The sequence below is a fragment of the Camarhynchus parvulus genome, chromosome 4 (assembly GCF_901933205.1).
Source record: "Camarhynchus parvulus chromosome 4, STF_HiC, whole genome shotgun sequence".
NCBI lineage: Eukaryota > Metazoa > Chordata > Aves > Passeriformes > Thraupidae > Camarhynchus > Camarhynchus parvulus.
The window spans coordinates 29019621-29047278 of NC_044574.1; the positions used below are offsets into that span (position 1 = coordinate 29019621).

General features: G+C 39.5%; 1 protein-coding gene across 2 annotated transcripts in view; it reads right to left on the reverse strand.

Moving 5' to 3' along the window:
* Nucleotides 1-27434, reverse strand: part of SGCZ (sarcoglycan zeta) — a 390471-nt gene extending 363037 nt beyond the window's left edge. Inside the window, exons 1-2 of one of the 2 annotated variants that reach the window (XM_030947339.1) lie at nucleotides 26539-27434; nucleotides 5793-5858 (exon numbers count right to left, since the gene is read on the reverse strand). In XM_030947339.1, coding sequence (XP_030803199.1) covers nucleotides 5793-5858; nucleotides 26539-26577 — 105 coding nt within the window. In that variant the 5' untranslated portion in view covers nucleotides 26578-27434. The remainder of the gene's footprint in view (nucleotides 1-5792; nucleotides 5859-26538) is intronic. The other variant, XM_030947340.1, reaches the window with a different exon arrangement.
* Nucleotides 27435-27658: the final 224 nt, after the last annotated feature.

Genomic DNA, 27658 nt, shown 5'->3' on the forward strand with positions numbered 1-27658 from the left:
TAATTTGATATTAAAAAAAAAACCCACTTTTTTACTGTGAGGGCAGTCTCCACCTGTTCATTTCCACCAAAATTTCAATATAAAGTAATATACTTCTTTTTTCAGCCCTCTTGGGAGTGGAGGGGAACACTGTTTACAGCTCAGCCACAGGTATCATCAGCACAGATTCTGGAGTATGCAACACATTCCTCAGTTCCTGTGTTGTCCTGACAAAATTAGACCAATTCCTTTGGAGGAAATCTGTTTACCTGCTTTATGCCAAAAATCAGGAGGCAGACTGTAATACTGAAATTGAAGTAGCAGGAACATAGAGTCCTTCAGACATGGTAAAAAGCACAGGAATTATGCCTGTAGCTATCCATCTGGTATTTAATCCAAGTAATCTAAGTTGATTGTTCTTTCACAGTTTTTGTAAATCTATCTCTATATGTCCCTAAAAAATCTAAATACAGGACCCACTGGACACAGACAGACAGTACTTCATTAATTTCAATGTGTTTAATGTGTTTTAATATGTTAGCCCTGCAGCAATGGTATTCAGTTAGGAAAGATTCACTGAATGCCTTACAGATTTTCTCAGCTCATAAAGAGCTACACAGTACTGCAGGGAGTATATGGTAGAGTTATTAAATGCTATTATTAAATATGTCATATTACTGCTGAAATCTGTACAAGGCAAGAAAACAGAGCACCCTCAATATTTGAACTTTAAATGTTATACAATATTTCAGTAGCTATGTTTTCACTTCATAATTCCAAAAGTTCTCAACAGAACCTACATATAATCACAACCCAAGGTGAATATATTACAGTAAATGTGACAAGTTAGATGATAACTGTGGTACTATGGTTTAAGGATTTACAGTCATGATGTGAATGCATTATGCACAATGATAGTTTTCATAATTTATTCATAATTTTAGGAATACGATGAAAAATATGGAGGCACTTTAAAAACTAGATCAATGATATGTACATTACTCAGTAGTTGAAAGTCATATTTACTGTGCATTCCCATTTGCTTTAGTGCATTATTTTGCTGAGGGCCAGATTCCAAAACAGTAGCAGTTTTCTTGCTGCTTTTGTCATTTTACTGAAGCACCCATAAAAGTTTGAATTCTCTAAGATCTTTTATACCATCTTCTAGTAAAAATCCAGAATTCACTGGGATTATGGATTAAGAAGCTCCCCGTGGAAAAAGACTGAAAAAACTCAAAGGTTTATATTAATTATCAGAGAAGTCAAGGCATTGTTACTTTCCATGTTGCCAAGACTTGGTACCACAGCTGAAGATGCAATGTCAGCCTCCCGGCCTACATGACCAAGGAAATAAATGCTGCCGAGGGATAAATGGTGCACATTGTACCACACAGCTGCAGTGTGTCACCTCCAGAGCTGTCATCCTGGGCTCTACAAGGGACAGAGCCCCCATGGACTGTGTGAATTTAACTAACACAGAATTCACATACATACCTAGGAGCAAAAGGTCCAAATACAGACTAAACAGAGAAAAGAATGGACTAGTGCTCTGGCCAACAATGAAAATAGGCTCAGGAAGTCAAGTCATCCATGGAATGCCAACACAAAAAGGACTAATAAAACCTTTGACTAAACACAGAAACACACCCACATACAAACATATATATATATATATATATATATATATATATATATATATATATATATAAAATTTTTTTTCTAAATATCATGTTAATATATACTCTGAGATAGACCTTGCAGTGTATCTTTGCAGCTCATCAAAGAGATCTCAATAGCTGAGTGCTCCTTTCTCAAAATGGATTCTGAAGGATTAGGAAATATGTTGAAAGGAAAACACAAAATTTTAGTACCTAAGAATCTATTTTTCAATTAAAGACTTAAAGAGCTCAAGCTGTTTCCTTTAACAGAATGTATGAGGAATAACTTGATTACTCCATGAAAGTATCTTCACAGAGGAAAAAGGTAGGAAGTAAAGAGTTCTTTAAACTAGCTGAGAAAATGAAAGAGGAAGCAAAGGTTAGAAGCTAAAGTGACACATATTACAATTAGAAATTAGGCACTCATTTCTACCACAACCAATTAGCAAGTACATTTTTAAGTTCTTTTCCTATTGAAGCCTTTTGAAGAGCTCTTTTGTAATCTGAAAAGAAATAATTTTATGTGAAGTTTTAAACACACTTCCTGCTGCTTCTCTTCAGATAAAAATGTAACAACTGATTATATAAAATGAATTGCCAGCTAGGATAAAAGGGACAGGGAGGAGAAATGCCTTTTTTCTCCCTGTGACAGAAGAACTAGAACTTGGTAAAACACAACTTCTATAAGTTTCACCTCACATACTAGAGTTCACAGGAGTCAACCAATTTATCAGCATTGCTCCCATAGAAAGTTCTGCCTTAGGACTTGGGGTATTGCAGTCATAGAATTTTTAGTTCTAAGTGAACATCCAGTAAGTTTTTGGACTCACTTTCAGAAACAGAAGTACAAGCTTTTAACATCTTTTATAAAAAAATTTGTGCCATTTCATGTCAGTCATTTTTAGTTCTGAATCTAACAAAAGACACCATAACGAAATGTCTCACCAGCGACTGAACAAACTGAAAAAAACACAGCCGAGCTTTCAGTAACATTAGGCAGGCAATATTAACAGATTATATTCTACACTGAAAATTGTAACAAGAATAATAATTGAAGTCAATTGCCAAATCAACAGTAATGTAAAAACATGCAAGTGGTCTAGCTAAAAGGTTTCTAGTCATTTTTCCAAGTACGCTTAAAGGCTTAAAATAAACTGATGAACTAAAAGCACAGAGGAGAGTAGACAATTTTGATTATCTGGCCATTTAATATAAGCAAAGCATGAAAAGAAGGATACTAAGAAATTCACACTACTCTGTAGCTTCATAATTTTATCTTATCATCAGAGAATCTAATGCAGAGCAAGCTGGTTGAATCATTTCATTTCTTGCATTTTTTTTTTTGCTAATTGTAATGCAAATATCATTGACTACATTTTTCTTCTGGGTAAGATTATTCTACCACCAATAGTGGGGAAAACAGCCTTTTTCATTTCTTACCACAAGAAACATATTATGTATATATTTCAACTGATTTAATTTTATCTCCTTTCTTCAGTCTTTTTCCTATCAATTATACATTAGATTAATATTTGACTATACAATTAAACAAAAGCTGATTTTTTTCCCTAAGTTTGGCAAAATAAATTTCTTCAAGTGCAATGTGTAGAGTAATCTCTAGAAGCTATTTTATTTCTGCAAGTTATTTTAACTCTAAAATTTGCTGTCTTTTCACATTTATTCCAATAAATGTGAATTTTACCCTTTTACAAAGTTTTGACTCCGTGGTTATTCAGGCATACATTCCACTCACTTTCTTGAGTTATACAGCCAATGAACTGTTTGATACTGAAGTCAAACTGCTCACTGTTGCTCAAGTGTACCTGCCCTGCAGCTGCCTGGTCGTGTGCAGCTTCTGCTGCTCCAGATATATCAACAAGCCAAGAGTGAATGTCAGTCAATAGATCTGCCTTAGCAAAAAGATTTATATATTCTTCTATAGAGGAAAATAACTTCAAAAGTGTAGCTCTTTCAATGTGTCTTTCTCAATGACCAGTCTAGGGTCTAAAAATGAGGAAAACAGCAAAACAGAAAACAGCAAGAACACCATTTGTGATCTTTGTCACTGTCATTTGTCTAGCGTCACTGAATTACATGAAAATACTCAAGAAGAAACATAAAAATATGGTAAACTGTGAGAATAATTTCAAAAACTTTGACATAGGTTCATGGTGAGAAATGTGTGTGTTGCATGCAAGGAATTACACTTGCGTTTTAAAAATCCTTGGTGGAAGAATGCAGTACACTCTAGAGTTTGCTTTGTTTTGATTCATCTTGTTCCAAAATCTCACCAGAAACAGCAACATTATCAAATATTCTGATTTTTAAATTGTTTCAATAAAGAATTTACGAAAATGATATCTTGCAAGTTATTTTTGAATCTACAACTGAATAATATAGATTGAACAGAGTGAAGCAAAGGCTTGTTATTGCTTTAAGATAGTTGTTCTATTGATTAATACTACAGAGTCGGTACTGATGCCTCAATCAAACTCAACAAATTCATGGGTTTGGAGTGTGGTGGGCCACCTGCATGCCAGGTTCCTATCAAAGCTACTCTGTAACTCCCCTCTACAGCTGGACAGGGGAGAAGATATAATGAAAGGATCATGGGTCAGGATAAATGCAGGGAGAGATCACTCAGCAACTACCATCATGGGCAAAATAGACTTAGGGAAATTGGTTTAATTCATCATGAACCAAAATAAAGAGTAGGGTAATGAGAAACAAAAACTACATTTTAAAAGAGCATTCCCCCACCCCTTCCTTCTTCCTGGGCTTAACTTTCACTCCCGAATTTTCTACCTCTTTTCCCCCTGCAGAGCAGGGGGATGGGGAATGGGAGCTACAGTCAGCTCATCACATCTGCCTGTTGTTCCTTCCTCCTCAGGGGGCGCTCCTCACACTCCCCCTTCTCCAACATGTCTGTCCCCCAGGAGACAGTCCTCCACAAACTTCTCCCCAGGCTTCAATCCTTCAGGCACTGACTACTCTAATGTGGGCCACAAGTCCTGACAGCAAACCTGCTCCTGCACAGGCTAAGGGCTCACAGCCTCCTCCAGGCAATCACATGCTCCAACTGGGCTCCTCCATGGGCTGCACATAGGTCTCTGCTCCACTGTGGCCCTCCACAGCTGCAGGGGCACAGCTGCCTCACCATGGTCCGCACCATGGCTGCAGGCGAACCTCTGCTCCTGCAGCACCTCCGCCCTCTCCAGGGTCTGCACTACCCTGCTGTCTGCAGAGCTGCTGCTGTCCCATATTCTCACTCCTCTCTCTGCCTCCTGTTGCTGTTGCACAGCTTTCCCCCCTTCTTAAATCCATTATCCCAGAGGTGCTACTGCTGGGACTGCTGAGCTTGGCCTTGGCCAGCAGTGGGTCCATCTTGGAGCCAACTGCAATTGGCTCCACCAGATGCAGAGGAAGTTTCCACCAGCTTCTCACAGAAGCCACTCCTGTAGATCCCCTGCTACCAAAGTCTTGCCACACCCCACCAACACATGGGGCCAGGAGCCAGGGTGATGCTTTTGACTCAGACAAGCTTGGAGATAAAATTATAAAGAGATTATAAACCAAGAGCAGTATGTTCTTTCCTAGTAGAGGAGAAAAATATTTTTATGGGCTGGGAATTGGGTATTTTTTGAACTTGGGTACGTGCCCCAAAAATCTAGTTCAATATCTGTGACTTTGGAAAGAAATATGTCGGTCTGTTTAAAAAAATGTTTTAAAAGTCCAACAACATAAAACCAAATAAATTTCTAACAGATTATCAAGTTTTCAACCAGTTGGCAAATTACACTTAGGTAGTGAAAGGGGAAAGATTGTTTGTGAAAATGGGCCTGCTGATTAGCTCCCCTTTGCAGAAAGAACTGAGTAAGTAAAGCTTGATGCTATATCAGAAATATTCTCCAATATCTTATTCTTTCTGAATGTCTGAAATGGAAGTTCAATATTTATTATGAGTTAAAGCAGTCTCCAAAGTCAAAGAAAGGTATGTCCATGATGACATCATCTTCTTCTGTACTAGGAAAGAATATATTTGGAACACCACTGACCCAATGTGCTGCTGATAACTACTGTGGAATAAAAACCTCATGGACAGAGTAAGATATACAAAGTTGTCATAAAGAAATGTGCTCCAGGCTCATGACTCACAGCAATGGTTCTTACAGCACCAGGCCTTCTGTCTTCCTCACTTATAATTATCCACTTTTCATCCATCTGTGGAAAACAGAGGCCATGAATGAGAAATTCAGTTTTGTGGAATATTTTTGTTCATGAAGTCCATAAAAAAGGAACTGTGTTACAAAAAGTTTCCTCTCCCTTTCTTTCCTTGTTACCATGCTCCCAGTGCCTTGGGAAGCAAAAAATTTTTGCTTTTCTTGCTGAAAACATTAAGCATGTGTGATATAACACAGAAGTCCTACTCTGCATCAGCAACCCTGTGACCCATTTTTTAATTACTCCTCTCCACCTTTTCTTCCAGAAATGTGCTTCTAAAAGTCATGTTTTATATAGGCTTACTGGATAAGTGTATTTCCTCTGCCTAGAGATTTATCATAGCTGAGTAGAATTTTGTACCTAGGACAAAATACATGAAGAGCAAGCAGGGAAGATGCTGAGATGCATGAAAGGCAGTTTTTGGACTGAGTTCTAGTACCTCCTTTCCTACCTGAGCACATGGAGACAGAGATGGTGTACAAAATAGGGAAAATGTGAGGTGGGTGTGGCTTTGAATGGCAGGCACAGAACTGGGCTGCAATTCCTGTTTCAAAGATTTTGGGGCGCAGTGTAAGGAAAGAACTACAATGACCTTGGGAGAACAGAATAAGGTAAAGAACCAGAGAGGGTTATTTAGATGCCAGTACTGAATCAGAAAGGTTGACAAATGGAAATTCCTTTCATTGGTTTCATTTCTCTAGAATTTTCCCAACAGAAAATTATAGACAATCTAAAATCTAAGCACTATTTGGGTCAATTGTAGTAAAGTATATGAAAATTTAATTTCCCAAGGTAATCTTGCAAAGGAAACAGCAAAGGAAACCGTTTTCTTTCTAAAGTAGCAAAAAAGCCTAAGAAGGTTAAAAACATGGCCAATAAAGAATAAAATGTAGAAATAATGCAGTCTGAAAGAGACTAAGATTAAAAGCCTTTTCCTATGTTCAGCATTTCAATTTTACGTCACTTTTTCTGAAGGCCATTCAGCTTCGTTTTATGCTTTCAATACATTTTGACTAGAAACATAAATCAGCTGACAGACACAAACTCAAGTAAGCTGAGACTTTGATTTTATAGCAATATTGATAAAAGCTAGTGGGCATTCCTGCTGGAACATTGGCATTTGGCCTGAGAGAGTACTTTGAGAGATTTTTTAGATTCTTGATGCATCTAAAGAGATACTGTTGCACTGAAAGTAATAAATGCAGAAAGGGCAAGGGACAGGGAGAAGGGTTCTCTCCATGGAAACAACAAAATAATTTTTCTAACAAGATTCAAGGATGTAACTTCCTGAAGACTGGGTAAGTTTCAGAGCCTGGATAAGTTTTAAGCAGAGATGCAGGGAAACATAAAATAATATTTTATAGATTTCTTTGGTTAGTTCCTCTCATGCAGAAGGGAATGTGTAGGAAAAACGTGGAATAACTTTTTATGTTAGTTTGACTGGCAAAGCATAAGCTGAATTAGACCGTATGAAAGGTGAAGTGAGGCTATTCAAGGAGGGTCATAAGTAAAAAAGATTAAAAAAATTAAAGTATCCCAAACTAAAAAAACATGCAAATAACATAGCAGGTTTTCTCTTTTTTTTTTTTTTTTTTTTTTGGTTTCTCTTTCTTTTATGTAATTCCATACTGGAATACCCACATTTACTAACCACACAAAATCAAAGATCTTTCTCTGTTTCTTCTTCCCAAGTCAGAATCAACTGTGACAAAATCACCCTCACAGGCTTTTGTGTAGGCCATTCAATAAAAATATCTATTGTTGAATACTCTTCAACAGCTGTCTTCACTCTGCTCCAGTCTGCTCCAGATCTTTAAAAATATGTCTTAATGTCTGTAAATCCCTTGTTCCACTGTTAGCTCATTCCTTCACATCACTGGATGAAGGAAGCAGAATATTTCCTTCCACCTCAGGTCATGTATTCTGGACTTGATCATTCACCATGCTTTTCTCTGCAATCTCTTCATCTGGCCAGTGTTTTGTTTGAAGTGCAATAACCAAACCAGGATACCAGGTGCTGGGTTTGGTTGGGTTTTTTTTCCCCTTACAACAATATAAATTTGACAACTGGTGTTTTCTTCAATAAAACATCTCCAATTTTTTTGCACTTTTTGGCTTGCTAGGCAGTTTCTATCTTTCATTCCTCAGCTGATTATTTTTACTGAAGTGCAATAATTTCCATTTGTCCTGCTTGAACTGCATCCTGCTTTACAGACCAAATCACCAATTAACAAGGTTGTTTTAGATCTTATACCTCTCCTCCAAAGAGAGGAGACATCCTCCCTCCATTTTAACTTGATATAAAAGAATACATCATCTTAAACCATTTTAAGATGATTCTCCCTGGCTTTCCTTTGTTTAATTAGAATTCTGCAAGAATTTTTCATCTCACTACATCAAGATTTTCGTTTCCATCATAGTTTTTCATTTTGGGGAGCTTAATGAAGGTGACATTGCGATTGTTTTGTGTGTTTTGGCAGCTAGGGTAAGGAACAACATCAAACCTTTGATCAATAACTATTAGCTGTTCCATCAGAAAAATCCAGTATAGACAGAAATCCAGATTTGAAAGTAATAACACTTGCTTAAAATTTACAGCCAAAATAAAACTTGGTTTTCCCTAGTATCAATTAGAACATACATCTGAATTTTCAAGCAGCAAAGTTATAGTGTAGAAAGAAAAAATGTAAAAGAAAAAAATTTATTGAAAAATAAATCAGGTATATATTGAAAGAGAAAGAGAACAAGAGCACAACAAAGCCTTGTTCTAACTGACTAATATAAACATTTACATTTTTCATAAGGATTAATGGATTAAGCTGCTTTATCGTGAAGGGAAAAAATTGCTGATTACGACCTAGTGTTAGACAACAGTAAATGTCTTAATCTGTTTTCTCTGAGGGTAAAGCTGTATGTAGTAATGGATTTAAGAGATATATATACATAAGTTTCTTATTTAATTTTATTAGCACACAAACTGCAAAAAGTTTTGGTACACAGTATTTCTATTCCAGTATTGTATGAGCTTACTTTTTTTTTTCCAAAGAAAGAAAAAGTACTCTGTGCCAACTGAAAGTATAGTGAGATAATCTTCCTAAAATTGTGCTTCAATGGAGTAATGGATTCCTAATGGCAAAGTGATGATATGTGAACACCAATCAATATGAATTATTGAATATCAATATGAATCAATGTGCATTAGCAAATTCATGCTGAGAAAAACCGAAGTGCTTAGAGGCCATAACCATACACTGGGCTCCAGGCGATCTTCTCTCTGTATCATATTCCTTCTTTGTGAGACAGCACTTGGCCAATCAAAAGGCAATGTAATTTCTGTGTTGTGTTAAATAGAAAATTTAGAAATGCTGTGTAATACTCTAGATTTATTCTGCGGCGTAAAAGAGAATTATTGAAGTATAACAGCTCAGACTTTTAAGATAAATAAGGAAGTTTTGTCAGCAGAGTGGAACACTGAGTTTACCGTTGAGCTTTGTCTACATAATCCTGACATTTTATGCTGCATTTGTTGAATAAAATGCCATGCCATGAGTTAAACACTCTGGAAGAATTAGTTTGGAACATGAATTAGTTTCAGATAGACAAAATCAATGTAAGAACTCAGCTACATGCACATCATTAATAATTTGGTTATATTATAAAAAAAGGATATTTGTTTTTGTAGTATAGACCAATGAAGTAGTAGTATAAAGCAAAAAACATTACCTGTGGTACAACAAAAACAAATAGTAAAGTGAACTGAGCAGAAATTTTTGCAATACAAATAATGTAATTTTCCAAAAGAAAGAGGTTTGAGAACATAAACATGCTTGATGTTTTATTTTAATTCCAGTAAAGGAGGTTCAGCATCTGGAAATAAAAAAACAAGTGACCACTCAGTTGTCACTGCAGCATTGCTCAGTTCTAGGGTTCAGGCTTTAGTTTTCCAAACTATTTTTCCTGAATCTCCAGTGCTACTCTGTACACATTTACTAAGAAACTAAAAATGGACTGCCTGTTTTACAGTAAAGTGATTTTCTCCTTCTTGATTTCAAGGTTTTGGAGAGAAGAGATAGGAGAGATTTAAAAGATGTGTAGTCAAAAAGCCACAAAAATTCAAAACCCATGATCAGGTTGAAGGCTGAAAAATGTAAAGCAGGTCTAATAAAATTTAGAAGAAAAAACCCTTTGTTCTTTCTAGCTTAGTGTTTTTGAAATATAGATAGCATCTGAAAGTTCAGAAGAGCAGAAGCAGTAGCATTGGTAGGCGTAGATGCTTAAGAAAAAAACTGACCAACATCATGCATCATACATAACACAATTGTAAATGAGGACAAATTGTTACAAAGTATACAGTGGATTTCAAACATTATCTATTCTATACTGTATAGTATTCACTAGTGTATTCTGTCATTTACAAGACTCTTTCTATTTATGACTTTGGGACTGAAGTGGGGACCTGCAGACTCCACCGGGGTCTACTGCTTCACAGCCAAATCTCTTCAACCTGAATCTGCAACAGCTTGACTCCACTTGTCACTGGCATGGACAAAAAATCACAATATATGTGAGCTAAAAGCCTATACTTGTAAGCTTGGTGCAACAAGAAAATAACTGGAGAGCAACTAATTCTGATTTTTAGGATTTATATCTTTCAATTTCTTCTAAATGATTGAAAATTAGCTTTAGCCTCACAGTTAAGGATTGTAAAATTTTATAGATTATTTTCCAATCTCCTATTTCTTTTTGCTTCTCAGTCTCCTATTTATTTACATTTATGAAGTATTACCCATATACCACAAAACATAAAGGTCACAAAAGTAACCCTGAATGTTCCTTCAGACAAGAAATATAACTTTTATTTATCTGAAGTGTAACGATAATTGTGTAGCAAGTTATGAGAAGTCATTTTTCAAGCAATAAATATTGTCCCTTTTGCTGGAAAAACAGAAAGGGAATCTCTTCATTTGTGCCCCTGAGAATGCTGTTTTTCTTCAGATTAGTTCAATGATCCAGATAATAAATGAATAATAAAATCACTACTGTGCATGATATTTTTAATTAGGGAATATATTACAACTCCTACATTATAGTTTCAGGCAGCAAATATAATGCTCTGGATTTCTGCCTAGAATACTATTACCATTTGAAAACACTTTCTAGTAGATTCTAGAAGGACAGGAGGGTTGATTTTCCACACAAAAGATGATGCTAAGCCTTTTTGACTAGGTAATATCTTACAAATCTATTTTTTACCTCTTTGTACAGCTAAAATTCTTCTGGAAAAGTTAGGAAGAAGTTGATTCTCACAACAAATGCAATCAAATTGAAGCCATGACTATCATTTGGATACTATACATATTCACCTCTCAAAGGTGCTGCAGCACATACATGCAACTCATTTTGGCATGGCTACACTACCTTCAGAAATTAAGTATATCTTTTCCACAAAACCTAGGTCAAAATAAAAAGTGAGAAAATTAATCTCTGCATGTACATACTAAAAATTCTGTAGACCATCTGAAAATGTGTTTATGGCACTTGTAAACATTGCTTCATTTTGTTAATGATTTAGTCAAGAGACTTTGAGACTACTCCATTTTTCCAGATATTTAATTTCTTAAGAAACAACTGGAGTATTCTCAATGTCACAGGTTTATTTCACCCATTTACCTTATTTACTCACACGAAGCTGGTAACATAAATTAGACTAAAGCATAATTTATGACTGCCTTAGGCATATCATCTTGAAAGGCATTCAGTCTCAACCTATAAACATTAACAGACTGACAATTCATCTCTTTCCTGGTAAATTTACTCCAGCAGCTAATCATGCTCCCCTTTATACATTTTTTGCCTGATGGGGATATGCACATGCCCTGTGCACCTATTATTATTTCCTTCTCCACTACAATGAAGTCCTTTAATACGCTGAAATAGTTGCCCTGCATTCTATCAAGTCTCATTTGTTTGTTTGTTTGTTTGTTAAATTAAACAGGCCAAGCTTATTCAGATTTTCACTGAGGGGTGGGGTATTTTTGATGATGTTACTGTTTCGAGATACTCATGCAGGCACTAGAAGCAATTTTGTTTGTTTATTTATGACCACAAGAACAGCTGCAGCAGATCAGACAAATAATGGGTCATTGCAGGAGGATACTTGGAGACACCATATAAAGACAGGATAAGTATTTCCCTAAATATTATTATACTGGATGGATATTTCCATCTATTTCCATTCCTGGAGAAGAATACACGTCCTCTCTTTTATTCAGTTACTGCTTACGACAGGATTATTATGCTTAAGGTTTTAAGAACCTTTGCTAAAGGACCTCTTTAGAAGTATTTCAAATGGGCAGGAGATCTCTGAGAGCTGCCTGTGGTTGCCTTACCCAGCACTGTTCCTGTTCAGACAAACAGACCTTGAGCAGCAATCCTCCCCATGCTGAGGCTCTCCTCTAGACCACCCAGCCTTCCAGCATCTCCTGCAAATGTAGGGCCTTGTACAGCAAACAGTGTCTTCTCTCCTGCACCAACACAGCATCATCTAACCTAGGCATGGGGCTGCTTGGGCTGGGGAAGCATTTCAAGTGAAGATAATTTCTCTTGAAATACATAGGAGGTGAAAACACTGTGATAAATTACAATGGAAAAAAAGATGAATTTGCAGATGGTTAGAAATACTTATGTAGGTTACTAATGATACTGCTGTCACCCAACAGTATGGCTATTACAGAGCTGCTCAAAAAACTTTCATAGAATATTCCAGCACAATTATTTGAACAAGGGTGCATTACAATGCATAAATGATCTTTTTACATGTGAATAAAGACTTAGAGCTAGCTAGATTATTTGGTTCCAACGTGGTTAAAATATAATTATATCACTCACAGAAAGACTCCTATTGTGTTTCCCATAACTATGTGAGGCATTCTCAATGACCTATTGTGGCATCTGCATGCAGAGCACTTCAAAACAGCAATTACTGGTATAACTCTCACACACAGCCTGTATGTGTATCACAAGCATGGGTGGATTCACTTGCTGAAGCAGAGCACTTGTTTTCCTTGCTGGAAACTGAGGGGGGGGAAAGGAAACATAAAATCTCTTTTCGGTCTATTACAGACTGCAAGTGGCTCAGTACAAAAAAGGAAAATATTTTTGATTACATGGCTGCAAAAACTGTAACACTGCCCCTTGTTTTGATAGCTAGCCTACATTATCTTACATCCACTGTAACTACTTACGAGGTGTAAAATATATGCCTGGGCTTGATCTTCCTAGCTGAAGCTGAGCTGAAGCTTAGTCTTCTGAGAAAGAAAATGCTTCATGGGACTCAAGCTAAATGAAATGCAGCAACAGGGACTGCCTTTCTTTACAGATATCATAAGGGAAACTAATATGGCCTGAAATCTCACTGTCTTTTCAGCAGAGCTATTTAACAAGGTAGAAGGGAAGTGTCTCCTAGCACAAGCAGCTGAAGAAACACTGGCACTGCAGCACAGGGAGAGGTGGCAGCAGCAGAGCCAGGACTGCCCTCCAACACCTCCCCTGGAGCATGGGTCAGTCTGTCCCTGGCACACTGCAGAGCAGGAGGCAGGCTGGTAACCAAGCCCCCGGCCTCTTCAGGAAGGTACTGACTGAGAAAAGATTAAATCAAAATATGCTCACTGTGATTACTGGCTACAGCAGTTACTAAAAACTGAGGTGCCCTTGCCCATTGTTTTCAAGACCTTTGAATCTTGATGGGGATTATGTTCTGAATCACATCTAAAATCAGGTTTGCTGTATTTCTTTCCAGGAGTCAATGGGTAACTATACTATCATCCATAAATCATATCCATCCATGTGACTTAAAAGGACAAGTTATTTTCTCTCTGAGGTTGACAGTCAAAATAGATGTCCAGGAAAGAATACTTTTTTTTTATTACATTTGTGATCATGTTTTCTGCTAGCCTATGTTGATATTTACATAATAAATCTAATCAGAGCATATTCAAAGCACAAAGTGTAACAAAGAGTGTGAAATGAAAATGGGTTCCTACCTGCACCATGAAACACAAAAACACACCTGGAGCTCATAAAAGATATTTTAATTTATTAAAAAAAAAAAGGTTGAATTCCATAGATTTTTTTTGTCCTTGATACAGCCTTGCCAAAATTGTTGCCATTTGGTCAGAATCAGAAACATCAGAAACATCCATTTAGTCATGATCCAGGACAGTGTTCCCAAAAGCACTGAGATAGGTTACTGACATCTCAGTATTCTGCTTTCCATTGTGCCCTTAGCCACTTAAAATGCTACAGGCTATCAGCACTGACGCTGCAAAATGTAAATATGGGAAATGGGCCCACCTCCTACCCTCTCAGGAAGCAGTCAGTGGACATTGGCCAAGCAGACATTTACATTTCCAGATCATCAACATCCCCCTATCTCCAGATAAACAGTCTTGTGAGAAAGATGTTTTAACACTAGGACAGAAAGCACAGAATGTTGAGTAAAAGGCTATTTCTCAGGATCCTGTACTTGCCCTGGAAAGTCTGTCTCTACCCAATAACCACCAACAAGCAGACCCATACCCTACAGAGTAATGCACCTGGGCCTACATTCCTGAAGAAGCAAACAAAAGAATTCAAGATCTCACAGGTTAGAAAGAAAAAACTAGCTTCTAATGTGTGCAAACTGCATCCCTCTGCATATTTTTAGGAGTATACCGATTGACTTGTCTCAGTGCTTAAAATTAGGCTGCCTTTAGGCAGCCAAGTCTCTTTCAAGCACTACTGATGATGATATTATTAACCTTTGGTATTGAAATTTTGCTAGTAACACCTGATTTATCCCAGTAAACACCACTACTATTTCATCCTTAGCCCTGGACTGTGAAAGTTTACAGCTTTGAGGTTTTCATTTGTTTTGTCTTTTCAGAAGGTGCCAATAGAAGCAAACTCCCCATCAAACTGATATGGATACAGACTGATGCATGAGGGATGCATTAAAATCTTACCTTTCTTTTAAAAGGTAGATTTTGAAAACATTAGTTATTTCAACTGGTTCTAGATTCAAACAGAACAAATTCAGCAGACAAATAATTATTCCTTCTTCTGTCTTCAACTCCCTTGAAAGGTCACAGAACTTTTTTTTTTTTCAATAAAAAGCTGGGATTGTATCTGCCATTAAGATTTAATTGTGATATAACTTATATTGATATAAGGATGAGTTTTACTCAGATGTAATAATTACAAAGACATTCATATTAATCTTAGTTCAACATTGGATATAGGCAGGCCTTGGCTCCCCATGAGATAAAGAACTGAATCCTGTGTATTCTGGCTGTAGCAGTTCAGAAGGTCAATAAGCAGGATTTCTTTGTCATTTAGAAATACCGCATTTCCTTCTCTTTGTTCAATTCACATTGTTGTAACTACTTCTAAGCAGGTGTTTAGAACACAAACCTTACAGACACTAAAATAAGGAGATGTTTGGTTCTTGAAATGTGTGGTCTGGTTGGCTTGCAGTTGACAAGGCATTTTACAGGAACACATCTGACTTTTTACAAGTTTCGAACAGCAGTAAACTTTATTCCTGCTGACAGCAGAAGCAATTGCTGTGTTCAGAATAAAACTGATTGGTTTAAAAGTTTAACTTTGTTTTCTTGTTTAATGTTTTACGCTCTAAGGTTACATTTAAATCTCTTTCAGATAATCATTTTGTAAAAAACAATTACTTGTACGTTACTGGGGTAAAAATATGCGTGACTGAGCACCAAATCACTGCAAGGTAAGGGGAAGTGGGGTTTATTTGAACTGGAAATAAGTATTTAACTTCTTCATGTAGAAAATAATATTTTCATAGTTGAATTTTCACAATTTATTTTCAAGATCAGAAGAAAAAAATCAAGGGAAATAATAAAAGCAAGAAATAAAACTGCCATCATAACCATCTGCAGCAGGAACTTTGTGCATTGTGATCCAAACCTCTACCCTCATGATGGCATGAGGAGGGGGCACATTCTTGGAAATTCTTGATTCTTGATTATTGGGCCACATTTTGGAGTAATATCAATAGTGACAACTCAGCATACACAAGTCTGGAAAATATCACACACAGATTGAGCACCTAACACTATTACAACTATTCTGCTTTGTGAGGGATGATCCAACTTAAGATGCTCCAGCTACCAGCTGCTACTGCCAGCCCCCCAAGAGAGCTTAGTACCTCTGCACCACTGCTGAGTCAGCTGTATTTTATTTTCGGTTTTGTTTGAAAGTGTTTGGATCCCCTAAAATTAAAATTTATGGCACTTTATTTCTACTAGAAAAATTGCACAGTCAATCTGTGCAACTGGCCGGCAGGTCAAACGAGGCTGAGAGAAGAGCACAGAACTGTGCTGAACTGACTTTGGTAGGACAATGGAAGGCACCTTCGTTTGGCTCACATGGTGCTATTGGCTTCTTCCATTAGATTGGCTTCTTGTTATCTCTCCTGTTTCCTTCTTCATGCTACTGGCTTTATCCGGGAGGAGTCATAAGATGCATTAAGTCGTATCAATGCTACAGGGTATTTTGGCATTGTTATCAATTATTTTAAAAAATCCATAATTTAAAACGTAAATGAGTCCATGCTCAAAGATGCCTTGTCAACTGCAAGTAAACCATAAAACATTTTGCATACCAGTTCAGTGGTAACATTCCACTAGGACAGTAATTTCGTCTGCTTTCATAGGTTTTGAGATTTTTCTAGCCCAATCACCTCCTCTGCACCTGAGTAAGTAGTTTGATTTTTCTGGTGCCTCAACAAATAAATTTCACTCATTTTTTTTCAACACGCTTCAAATGTTGCATATGCCACAGAACAGTAATATTAGCACAGAACAAAAGGTTCTGCTTTGAATTAAAAATTTCAATATACAGTAATAATGTGTGAATAATTAAGATATGTCCATGAGGTATCAGCATCAGCAACAGTGCAGAGAGCTACACAGCCCTTTTGATTCAGTTTGTCAGCGCCTCAGCACTCTGTCACTGTGCTGTCATTTGTTATTGTACCCCTCAGCCTTCCCTTTCACCTTCAAATCTTTACATTCTACTTGGCTGTCCTAAAACTGCATTGGCAAGCTCTGCATGTCTATTACAAAATAACAGCATTGTAGTCTGATGCAGCAGTGTACACCCCAAACCAAAATATATTTTACTCAATATAATCTATAACTCTTGACATATCAAGCGATAGGCTTCAGCACAGCTCCCCTAGTGCTCCCTCTCTGCTCTGCTCATCATGCTGCAATTTTCTGCCTACTACGTACATTCATTGATTGATCAAGGCTTGCAAAAGTCTGAGTTCAATAAGATAGACAGGACCTTAGCAAAGGCTGCTTTATGCCTGTCAGCAGTATGATGGGAATTCTATCATGAGACACAGAGACTACCTGCAATCTCATAATTTCATTAAGCAGTAATGCAAGTGGTCTCGCTAGACTGAGTAGATGACATATTTGCATGAACAGTGAATGTTATCCACCTCATCTAAAACAATACTGAAAAAAACAGGGAGCTTAACCAGAGAGAGGTCTCTTCTGAACAAGCAGATCATTTTCCAATCACATACTCACTTGCACCTAGTGGGTTGGGGGAGAAATGAAGAAAGGTATGAGATCAACTCTAAAAATAGTAACTCACTCTCCCGAAAACAAGATATACTTACAGAAATTACAATGTCAGTACCAGTATTGGGGAAGTAGCACACTCAAAGTAACTTGTTAGTCTCTAAAGAATTATATTCTTCTGCCAGCTTTTTCAGGAAAATCCAATAAAACATTGATGAAATAGAAGAATAATTTTCTCTGCATGAAGATTAAGTGGGAACATGAGTCTATACGATGGACAGTTTTTGCATTCATCTCATGTCTGCTCAGGAGCTGCAGGAATCACTGGGAAATGCCACATAGAATGTTTCTAAACTGATGTGTATCTGAAATAGTAGATGTCCACTCGAGTCCTACAGGAAGTGACAGTCAATACCAGCTTGTTGCCAGCTATTTCTGCAACAACCTATAAGGCTTGACACAGCTAGGCAGTCTTGTGCTAGCACTAGATCCTATTGTTTCAGAAGAAAGAAAAGAAAAGGGAAGGCAATTATTCCCAAGCTGTATCAAAATGCATAATTATACACGAGCCTGTGTTCTGGCACTTGTTAGAACCTTCAGAGGGAACTGAGGATCTGACAAAGAGTATTAGAGTTTAGGAGTAAGGGTAAATGCCTTAGGAACTCCATAAACTGGAGTAACTTAGCTGAGTGATTTCTACAGAGTTATGTACCATCTGTTGGTGATGACTCAAGCTAAAAAAACCACAGACGGATCTTGATCCCAATTTTTGTGGGGTGTTTTTAAGGTTTTTTTGGGGATTTTTTTGTTTTGGTTTGTTTTTTGGGGTTTTTTTTGTTGTTGTTTTGGGGTTTTTTTTTTTGTTTGTTTGTTTGTTGGTGTTTTTTTTTTTTGCCTGAACTGTTCTAAACTTCTGAGAGGATTAAGATTTTGTGTCATTTTGGAGGAATAGATTTTTATAGGCAGTGTCTCCTAGTTTGTACTTATTCAGAGCTAATTCTCAAAGTATTTATAGTAATAAATGATGCCATGAATTTCAGCTTTAAGGCTAAGTAATCTTCTTGGAAAAACTTCCAGTCTGTTTGTAATGCATTTTGAAATTCTCTCTGCTATTTATTGAGGCATAGATTATTCAACTTCCTTCCTCACACATATATTACGTGGTGAATGGGATTTACAACAGCCAGCCTGCTCAGCAGGGAAACTCCTGAATTAGCCAAGACAAATTACAAAAAAAAAAAAAAAAACCACAGACTGAATCCTTATGTATCTCCTGAAGCCTTAGAACCTTGTCAGAATTTTCTGTATGGAATGCAATTCACATCCTTAAAAGTTCCAGAGGACTGGGATGACCAAGTAATCACTTTGAATACAGAAAACTGGCTCAGTCTTTTCTTCAAAATAGAAACAACCCCTCCGAGTAGAGTTACAGCCTCTTTTTATTGTTTAAGATACATGTAGTTTAAGCTAATAGTAAAAAAAGAAAAAATCACTTTAAAAGGAAGACACAGGTACCTCTGTCAAAACCATTGGGGTCACTCTTGTGTGCTAAACTCAGATTTGCAAAGAAATCACCTTTGAGCACCCTCACTGGGGACCCCGGGAGAATTCAGTATATCTGGGGGATGGATATCAACGGCACTAAAGCAGGATAAATCATAAAACACTCCTCTTAGTCCAGATGGTAAATATGCAAGTGAATGCACTATTAGTGTGATCTGCCAAAGCAGCATGACCAGGGGAAACTGAAGTGCTTCGTGTCTTGTGCGTGAAGTAGGGTCTCTGTGGATTCCTTTACAGCACAGAGTCTCTGTTGCACTGTAGGCACCTGCCCGGCAGCAGTTCCTAAGGGAAATAATGAATGTTCCTGGCAAACAGGACTTGGAACTCTCATAGTGAACCTAGTAATAGCCTGACTACTTCCAAAGCTACCTACAACCAAACCAAGTTTTTTGCTCAAGCCTCAAGTGCAATCAGGAGAGACAGAGTGGAGAGGAAACTGCCCAGCCCTGATCCCCTCAGCACAGAGCAGGCAGCCTGGACGTGTGGCAGCTGAGCACCTTTCTAAATTCAGGTTTAACACCTTTTCCAATGTAAGGCTTTAAATTGAAAGTGACGTAAAACCCAGATTCTGAGGCTTAATTCAACTAGCTCTCTTCCCCTTTATTATAGGTAGCTCATGAAGTTTTAGACTGCCTTTCAATCTTTGTCATCTGTTGATCTATGTTCAGAAAGTTACTAGCTTATAAAGGCAGCAAAGGTTCTATTGATTCTTTACTTTTAGTTTTGTTTCACATATGCTGGAAATTTGTTAAATGGAAGACTAAGTTGAGCAAACATGAAAGCTTCCTCAGCACAGTTCATTTACTTGTCTTCACTTAAAGGGCAGAGCTTTATAGACTGCTTTGTGCATGTAGACTAGCTTTAACTAGAAATAATAAAATTCAGTAGTACTAATTAGCTTCATTTGGAAAGAATGCTTTCTGTAATTTCAGTGGCTTACAGCATTACTTTCTCAACTACAGGTCCCAGCATACCTGGGCAATTGCAAAGCTCATGTTCAACAGGAAGTGAGGAAGTTTTGCCCCTTTCTTGAATCCCACTCAAAATAACTAATGAACTAATGAACAATTTTGTGTAGAAGATGACCAACACAACTGAGAAGCTGAAGTATCATCAATCCCCATCTTGAAGAGTGAAAATAACAAAAATGCCTTTGTGGATCTGATCCAACAATTTGTACTCTCCACTTTGATAATGGTACAAAGAACAATACATTTAAAAAGCACAAATTAAAATTAATTCTGTTTTCAATTTATGTGCTACCATTAAATGTGCACTATTACCTTAATACAAACTAGAACGGATGTGATTTTTTCAGTAGAGGCAGCCTCTGTTTACTAACATAATTTGTTCAAGAGTTGTAGGAGCAAGAAGGTAGAACCTATAAATTCCAGACCATGCTGCCCACATGAACTGAATAGAACTGCTAAAACAGAGATATATGGTTGAAGGCCAGATTTTTATGGCTGAGGCTTTTCTACTGCTTATGGCATCAGTTTTTAGGCATATCACTGATGTGCTTCTGCTGATGTAACTGCAGTGATTCAACAAAGTACTGCTAATTTTAAATTGCAGAAAAAGATACTCTGTCCTCATTTATTACTTTTCAACTGCAAATACACAGAGCTTATATCACACGATCCTCCTTAATGTGTTAGCTAGAGGTATAAGAAGGTAGGTAGAGAAAGAACACTTTTTTTTATTAAAGTTGCTGAACACCAGAAGCTTGCTTTGACTTACTCAGTACCTCTGTAAATCTGGCCTTGTGTGATTAGCTGCAGTAATACAGCTGAGAATAAAGCCTCACATTTTGTGTCTCTCACTGTTGTGGCTTAGCCAACAGTCATTCCTTCCTGTGACAAGGAACAAAACCCACTGCTCGTGGATAGCAACCACACAACATCTTTCTTCACAAAGAAGGGTTTTGTTGTGGATCAAAGAGTTAACCTGTAATATATAAGAATTAACAAAGGATCAGATGGCTTAGTAGATAAATGTGTCTTCCTTCTTGGACTAAGTATTCTGGCTTTACAATGCATTATACATGGCTGCAGTCAAAAGTACAACAGGGCGTTAAGAACATTTCTGTAAGCTCTTTAAATGTACAGAGTGTTTCAAAATAAAGGAAATAGTACAGCTTCTAAGCCGTGTTCTCCAGGTTTCTTTGACGGAGAGAAGAAAATGACAGTACTTTCCCTATGGGGAACTTCCCTGTCAAAGTAAGAAAAGTGTCTATTTGTAACCCAGAGTGCCTTTTGTATTATTATTATTTGAATCCTTATCTTTGTCCTTTGGAATGCTGTATCTTTAGAGGATGTAGAACAACTATGTTAGATATGGACTTGCAAAATTTATATAAAATATCACAAGGTGAAATGATTTCACAGGAAATGTCTCTTGTAACATTTTTGCCATAACACTTAAAGTAAAGCAATCTTACTACTGGCCTTATCAGGAAGATGGGAAAACAGTATCAACCTCCAAAAGATTAAGGAACATAGTACAAAAGCATGACTGGGACTCACAAATGTGTCTTCACATTACAGATTTATCTTTGAAAGGCTCTAGCATGAGTTATACATTGTTTTCAAATCTTACATTCAGACCTATAGGAACAACCCAACTTACAGTAGCATTACACAGTAACCTCTTCCAGTCCAGGAAGAAAGAAATGTGTTGCTAATCTTTATGTAAAACTCTTTAATCTATTTTTTTTAAGTGCAAAATACAGTGGTGGAGGAAAACACAATATTTTCCCCAAAACCACGAAAAAACAGGAAGACAAAGTTGGTTTTTTTCCCTTTACCCAAGCATTCAGATTTTGATGTACTTTCCTTTTAAAGAGTGTTGAGCTTTAGCAAAGCTGTAATGTACAAAGTCAAAAAGCTCGGTCACAGATTATATGGATTCTCAGCAGTGAGAGTACAGGAATTATTTCTAAAGTGTATGGTGAGAGCACTGCCATTGTCTTGACCTTTTTTCTATGTCTGCTGAACAACTATATTTTATGCATAGAATTCTCTCCAGTTTCCTGAACTACATCTAGTCTTTATACGTACTGAGAGATGGAGAGGAAATCCCACAATAGGAACACAGAGAAAAGAAATTTGCATGTATATTACTTTAAAACCATTTCAGCTTGACCTTCCATGAAGAATGGTTTAAAGGATGAATGCTTTGACTGTGAATGCAAAGGTTAATTGTCTTTATTGAGTATTGCTGAAAGGACCCTAGTAAACCATGAAGTTTTCTTGGAGGGGCGTACTAAAGAAGGATAGGAGAGAGAAGGTTTTGCATTAAAAGGACAAATCCCTTAATATCCACATTAATATGTCCATGTCCCAAGGAGAAGACTTTAAAAAATGAAACAGACTTTCATAAGAGGCTGTTGAGTGTTATAGAGTACTACACTTTCTATTATGGATTGACTGACTTTAAACAGAAATAAAACCACCTACCTAAACTCATCCAAAGTCCTCCCACACCACACCAAGCACATTAACTTCTCTGGCTCCTTCTTTTAAAACATAAATAAACAAAAAATTACAGAATTCCTCAGGATACTAGTTCTCCTGTTAACTTAAATACTGAAGTGATTTACACGTTTAAGACCATAAAAGTACCCCTTGCTTAAATTTTTATGGTTTCCTTGTTTGAATTTCTTTATCAGATATTTCACAAATTACATAAATTGCATTGGAAGACTATTGTCACAAAAAACTCTTCCATGACCAGTTTCATGCTATGTTGAGTCAGTAGTTTTATATCACCAGGAAATGTAAAACTGCAAACAGACTATAAATATTCTCTCATGAGCCAAATAAAAAAAATTCAGCTAATATTTACAAGATGATTCAGAAATAAAGTGTTTAATTCCTTTGCATATTAAAAGTGGCAATTTCAAGACACTTAAGCACACTATTAATCAAACATTTTGGGGTTGTAATGAAGAATTCTCACTGAACCAGTGCCTTCAAGTAATAAATGGCTTCCAGGATGTTTTTTAATCCATCATATTAATAATCTCACTGTTACCATACATTCAATTACAAAGCAACTTTCTTCCAGAGAAGTATCAGTGATTTACACACTACAAGGAATACTATCTCCCTCTAAGACCGTACACAAATTGTGGTTGCTAAACAAACATAAGAGGAACAGTCATGATACACATTAGAGGAATTATATGTCAAATGAACGAGCAAATGTGAAGGACAAAATCTGTAATAATCCATCCAATGTCAATGCAAATCACAAGTCAACAGGGTCCAGCAAACACCAATGCCTCCTAACTCTTCTTTGCAAATGACGTTCAATTTCAAGCAATTACATGCCTCAACACAGTTTCTAAATACACTAAATGCAAAACAAGTTAATTCATCATCTTTTATATACATATACAAACTACAGAGTCCTATAAAATTCATAATACTCATACAATAATACCATTTCATGTATGTTCAAGATGTAGATAAAGACTTGCATATACATTAGGTAACAGAAAGCCCTTCACAACACTAAACCCAAGACTACATTGCAACTATGATATAATTATTTAGTTTGTGTACTACTCCTTTAAAACAAAAACCCACAGGCTTGTGACTTGAAAAGTCAGAGGGAAGTTCTTGTATGCATCTGAGAGAGATGAGACAGATCAAAGGAAAACAGAACAGCTCAAAACCTCTGGAAGAGCAGTCTCTGTTTTCCATACTGATTACTTTCTTCAGGGTTTCATGCACAGGCTAGTAAGGGAAAGCACAACCGTCTTCATCAGCAGGTGTTGCACACATGATACTTGTTGAGCTTTTCACAAAATCACATTTCAAAATGTCTATTATCAACATAAATAATTCAGAATCCATTACAATCAGTGCAATAAATAATACAGAAATTTTGAATGATGTGAGGTGTATAGAAGCTTCATATTTAACATAGTATGTGTTTTCAGTGTCATTATTACTATTTTCTTTAGAGACAACACATTTGTTTTTTATTAGTAGGTAACTTGTCAGTATTTTTTAGGCTTATTGGCATATATTTGTCTTAGCGGAGGAAATCCAGTAGCAAGAGAGTGTCCAGCCTGTTTCCAAAATTCTTGGCAAGCTTGGCTGCGACAAGCTGCTACCATATTTGACATTCTTGACATGAGCCCTCCACGCAGTGTGGTGTGGGAGAGAGTTCCCTCGGCATCTCAGAACCTCTGTCTGCCTCCTATCTGTGTGCCCTGACTGTCCCTTTGGCCTGGCAAGCGGCTGTGTCGGCCCAGGAGAAAAGGAGTGGAGCACTCCTCCCCTCCTGAAACTACCCAGAAACTGACGAAAGCTTTCACGACTTGGAGCAGTGTGCCCACCTGCAGCAAGGCCACCAGCTGGGAACTTCCTAGACCCCCAAGAGCTTCGTCCCCCACGTCAAACTCCCGCTGCTGGCAGTGTGGCGGGACGCGCCGCCCTGAGAGGAAAGCCCAACTCCCGGAGGGAAGTGCGGAGCCCCGCGGCTCGGCACGCCCATCGCTGCCGGCGGGGAGCGGCTCCCGGCAGCGCGGGGCTGGCGGCCGGGCCCGCACCACCCCCTGCCGGCCGCTGGGGCCGCCTCCCGCTCCGGCGGCGTCCTGCCGGCGCCTGGGATCTCTCTGCCAGCGGCCGCACATCAATAAAACACCCGGGAAAGCCGGGAAGTGCATCTTGCCAAAGCGGGTGGTCCCAGAGAGCTGCCCAGATCCTAACAGAAATGCCTCCTTTGGAAGCTCCTCTCATCCTTATGAGCGGAAGAGTGCCGACGCTTACTTCTCAGCTGCTTCTTTGCTCAAGGTCGCTCAGCCTGTACAGGCTGCAACACGAGTCCGAATTGCGGCGCAGATAACTACGGGATAACTGGAAACTCCCTGCTCTTCAGCCCAGGCTGGATGCCCTGCTCACAGCGGGACCTGCCTCAGGCTTTACGGACAATTCACGCGAAATGCTGCCCTCTTGTAGCATAAACATATTTTCTTTAAAGACCCCTTATAAAAATAATCCGGTACAATAAAACTTTTCGCCCGCTTAATCGGAACACTCGTCTTTTGCCTTCCACGCAGCTGTGAATTTCACAGCGTTCACAGCTGTCCCCTGTGAATCCTGTGAAGGCTGAGGCAGCAGGGAGAGGACTCCCGGGCAACCCAGGCATGCAGCGTTTGCGGCGGGGAAGCCCTGGAAGCGCTGTGAGGATCAGCGATTCCCAAGCAAATCGTTTTAGGGCTTTCCTCTCCTGCGCTTCCGTCACCTCAAATACTCAAACAGCGCTGCAGGCCTGGGGTGCCTTTCCCTGGGGAGATTAGTAGAAGTTTCGAGCAAGACGGGCGGGGGGATGAATATATTTATTCAGTACTTTCAGATCTGGTTTATAGGAAAAGGAAAGGAGCCCCCAGCAGCACTTCAGCGCTCGCCAGTTTACCTTTCCAGAGGCGAGCCCTTCCCCGCGGCCCCGGGGAAGCCGGCGCCCTGAGGGGGTGTCCCGCGGACGGCCGTGCCATGAGGTGGCGAGGGAAGCCTACCTTCCCCTGCCCCTCTCATCGCTTCTTTAGCGCTCCCTCCGCCACCACCGCGGCGAGGTGTCTGTGTGTCCCGCCCCTCCGGCACAGCCGGCGTTTCACTTCGGCTCTGCGGCCCCGCGGAGCTCGCCCCATGCGCCCGCTCCCTTTCTGCTGCCTTCCAGAGCCAGCCGTCCTCTTTACCGCGTATACATTGACAAAATGATTTATATTATTATCATAAGTATGATGATGAGATGATGATGATTTGAGCCAAATTCCGCTCAGGGCCGGGGGGGCGGGCAGCAGGTGTAGGAAGGCTCTGTCTCCGCAAAGGAGCATGCTCAGCGCTCTCAGGCATGCTCCTTCGGCGGGGAGGGAGCCAGAGCTGGGCCGGGGGGCGCGGGGGGAGCAGAATCCTCCCAGCTCGCACCGTCCTAATGCAAAGTTTGATTGTACCAGCGGCCCCTGGGCCGCGGCTCAGGGGTTCGGCATCCCACCGCCGCTGCCTCAGCTTCGCTCGGCTGGGGGAACCGGACACCGCGCGGGGGCGAGCGGAGAAGGGGGGGTGGAGGGGTGGGGAAGGGTTTCCCCGTCGCTCCCGGCGGCAAGGGGAGGAGAAAGAGGAAGAAGAGGAGATGCCCAGGCTAGAATGGCTTCAAAGTCAACTTCTGCCGGGAAGGCACGGGTCAGTTGCCGCTTCCTCCCAGCTGTTCCCGGCGCTGCCCCTAATGCTCATGCAAAGCCGAGAGCACCCGGGCAGTACCATCAGCACTACCATCATCACCACCACTATTATTATTAATACTGCCATGACGATGCTGCGGGCCGCGCCGGCAGGAGGGAAGTCGCGCTCGGCTGGGGCAGCCGCCCTGCCGCGCTTCCCCCGCCGGCTCCGCGCCCCCCGCCCGGGCTGCGGGAGCCCCGCGCAGCGCCCCGTGCGGCCCCCGCGGCCGTGAGGGCAGGGGGATCCAACCCCGGCCACAGCCACGGCACCCGGCGGGTCGCCTACCTTGAGCTCCTCCGTGTCCAGGTTAGCTGATCTGTCCATAGAGCGAAACTGAACGGAGCGAACTGGAAACTACGGAAGTTGTGCCAAAAAAATGAAGAGGAACAAAGGTGGGGGGGAGATAAAAAAGGGAGAGGAGGGGGGAAATCTAGTCTGTCAGTTTCCAGCCTAAACTCAGCCTTGTCCTCCAAACCGTGGCAGCTCCCCTCAGTCTCATTCTCCGCGATCACGCCTCCACCGGTTTAAATAAATAAATAAATAAATAAAATATTTCACTTTTTTAAAAAATAACTCCCTTAAGGATTAAAGCGACAGGTGATCCTTCCCTGGTGAAAGAGATTCGCGTCCTCTGGCAATGAAAGGAGACAGAAAAAAAAAAATCCACTCAGTTTAAAGATTTTTTTTCTTCTGCAATAAGCTCAGAAACCGGCGAATCGCTGTATCCCGAGGAAAAAATCCTTCTTCCCTGGACAGCATCATGCAGCAAATTTCAAGCAAATGTGTTCAAACTGAAGAGAACAGTTTATGATAAAAGCCTTTCTCCGTCATGCTACCAGAGTAGTCTGGTAGCTAATTTAGCACCCTGTGAGCGCAAGACATTAGCGATGAACAATTTCGCTGGCAAGATAACAAAATCCCCCAAGTCCTGCATAGGCTCAAAAATTGTTATGCAGCTGAATATAGTCTATAGTAATAATAATAGTAATGTATATATACACATACATATATATATATATAAAATAAAAGAAAGTCTGTACGGTATGGTCTTCTTTGAAGGTTATGCTGGAAGAGTTGGGAGGAAAACAGGAGGTGGATCTCTTGCAGAAGAGAAGGGAGAGAGAGGCAGAGATTTCCCTCTCCGTCCCTGTTTTACTGTCCTTCACCGCCAGGTGACTGACTTCCCTCCTCTCGGCTGGCGCGGGGGGATTTCTCAGCTCTGGAGCAGCAGCGTTTCCTCCCCGAGCAGCCCCGGCTGTCAGCGCCGCCCTCCCCGCTCCCCGCGGCCCCTCCGCCTCCCCCGGCCGCTGCCGCACCGTCCCAAGGGCTCCTCTCGCTGGTCCCCGGCGGTTTGAACAGCAGACACAGTGGTCACTTTAAAAACCAGCACTGCTTTGTATCTGTT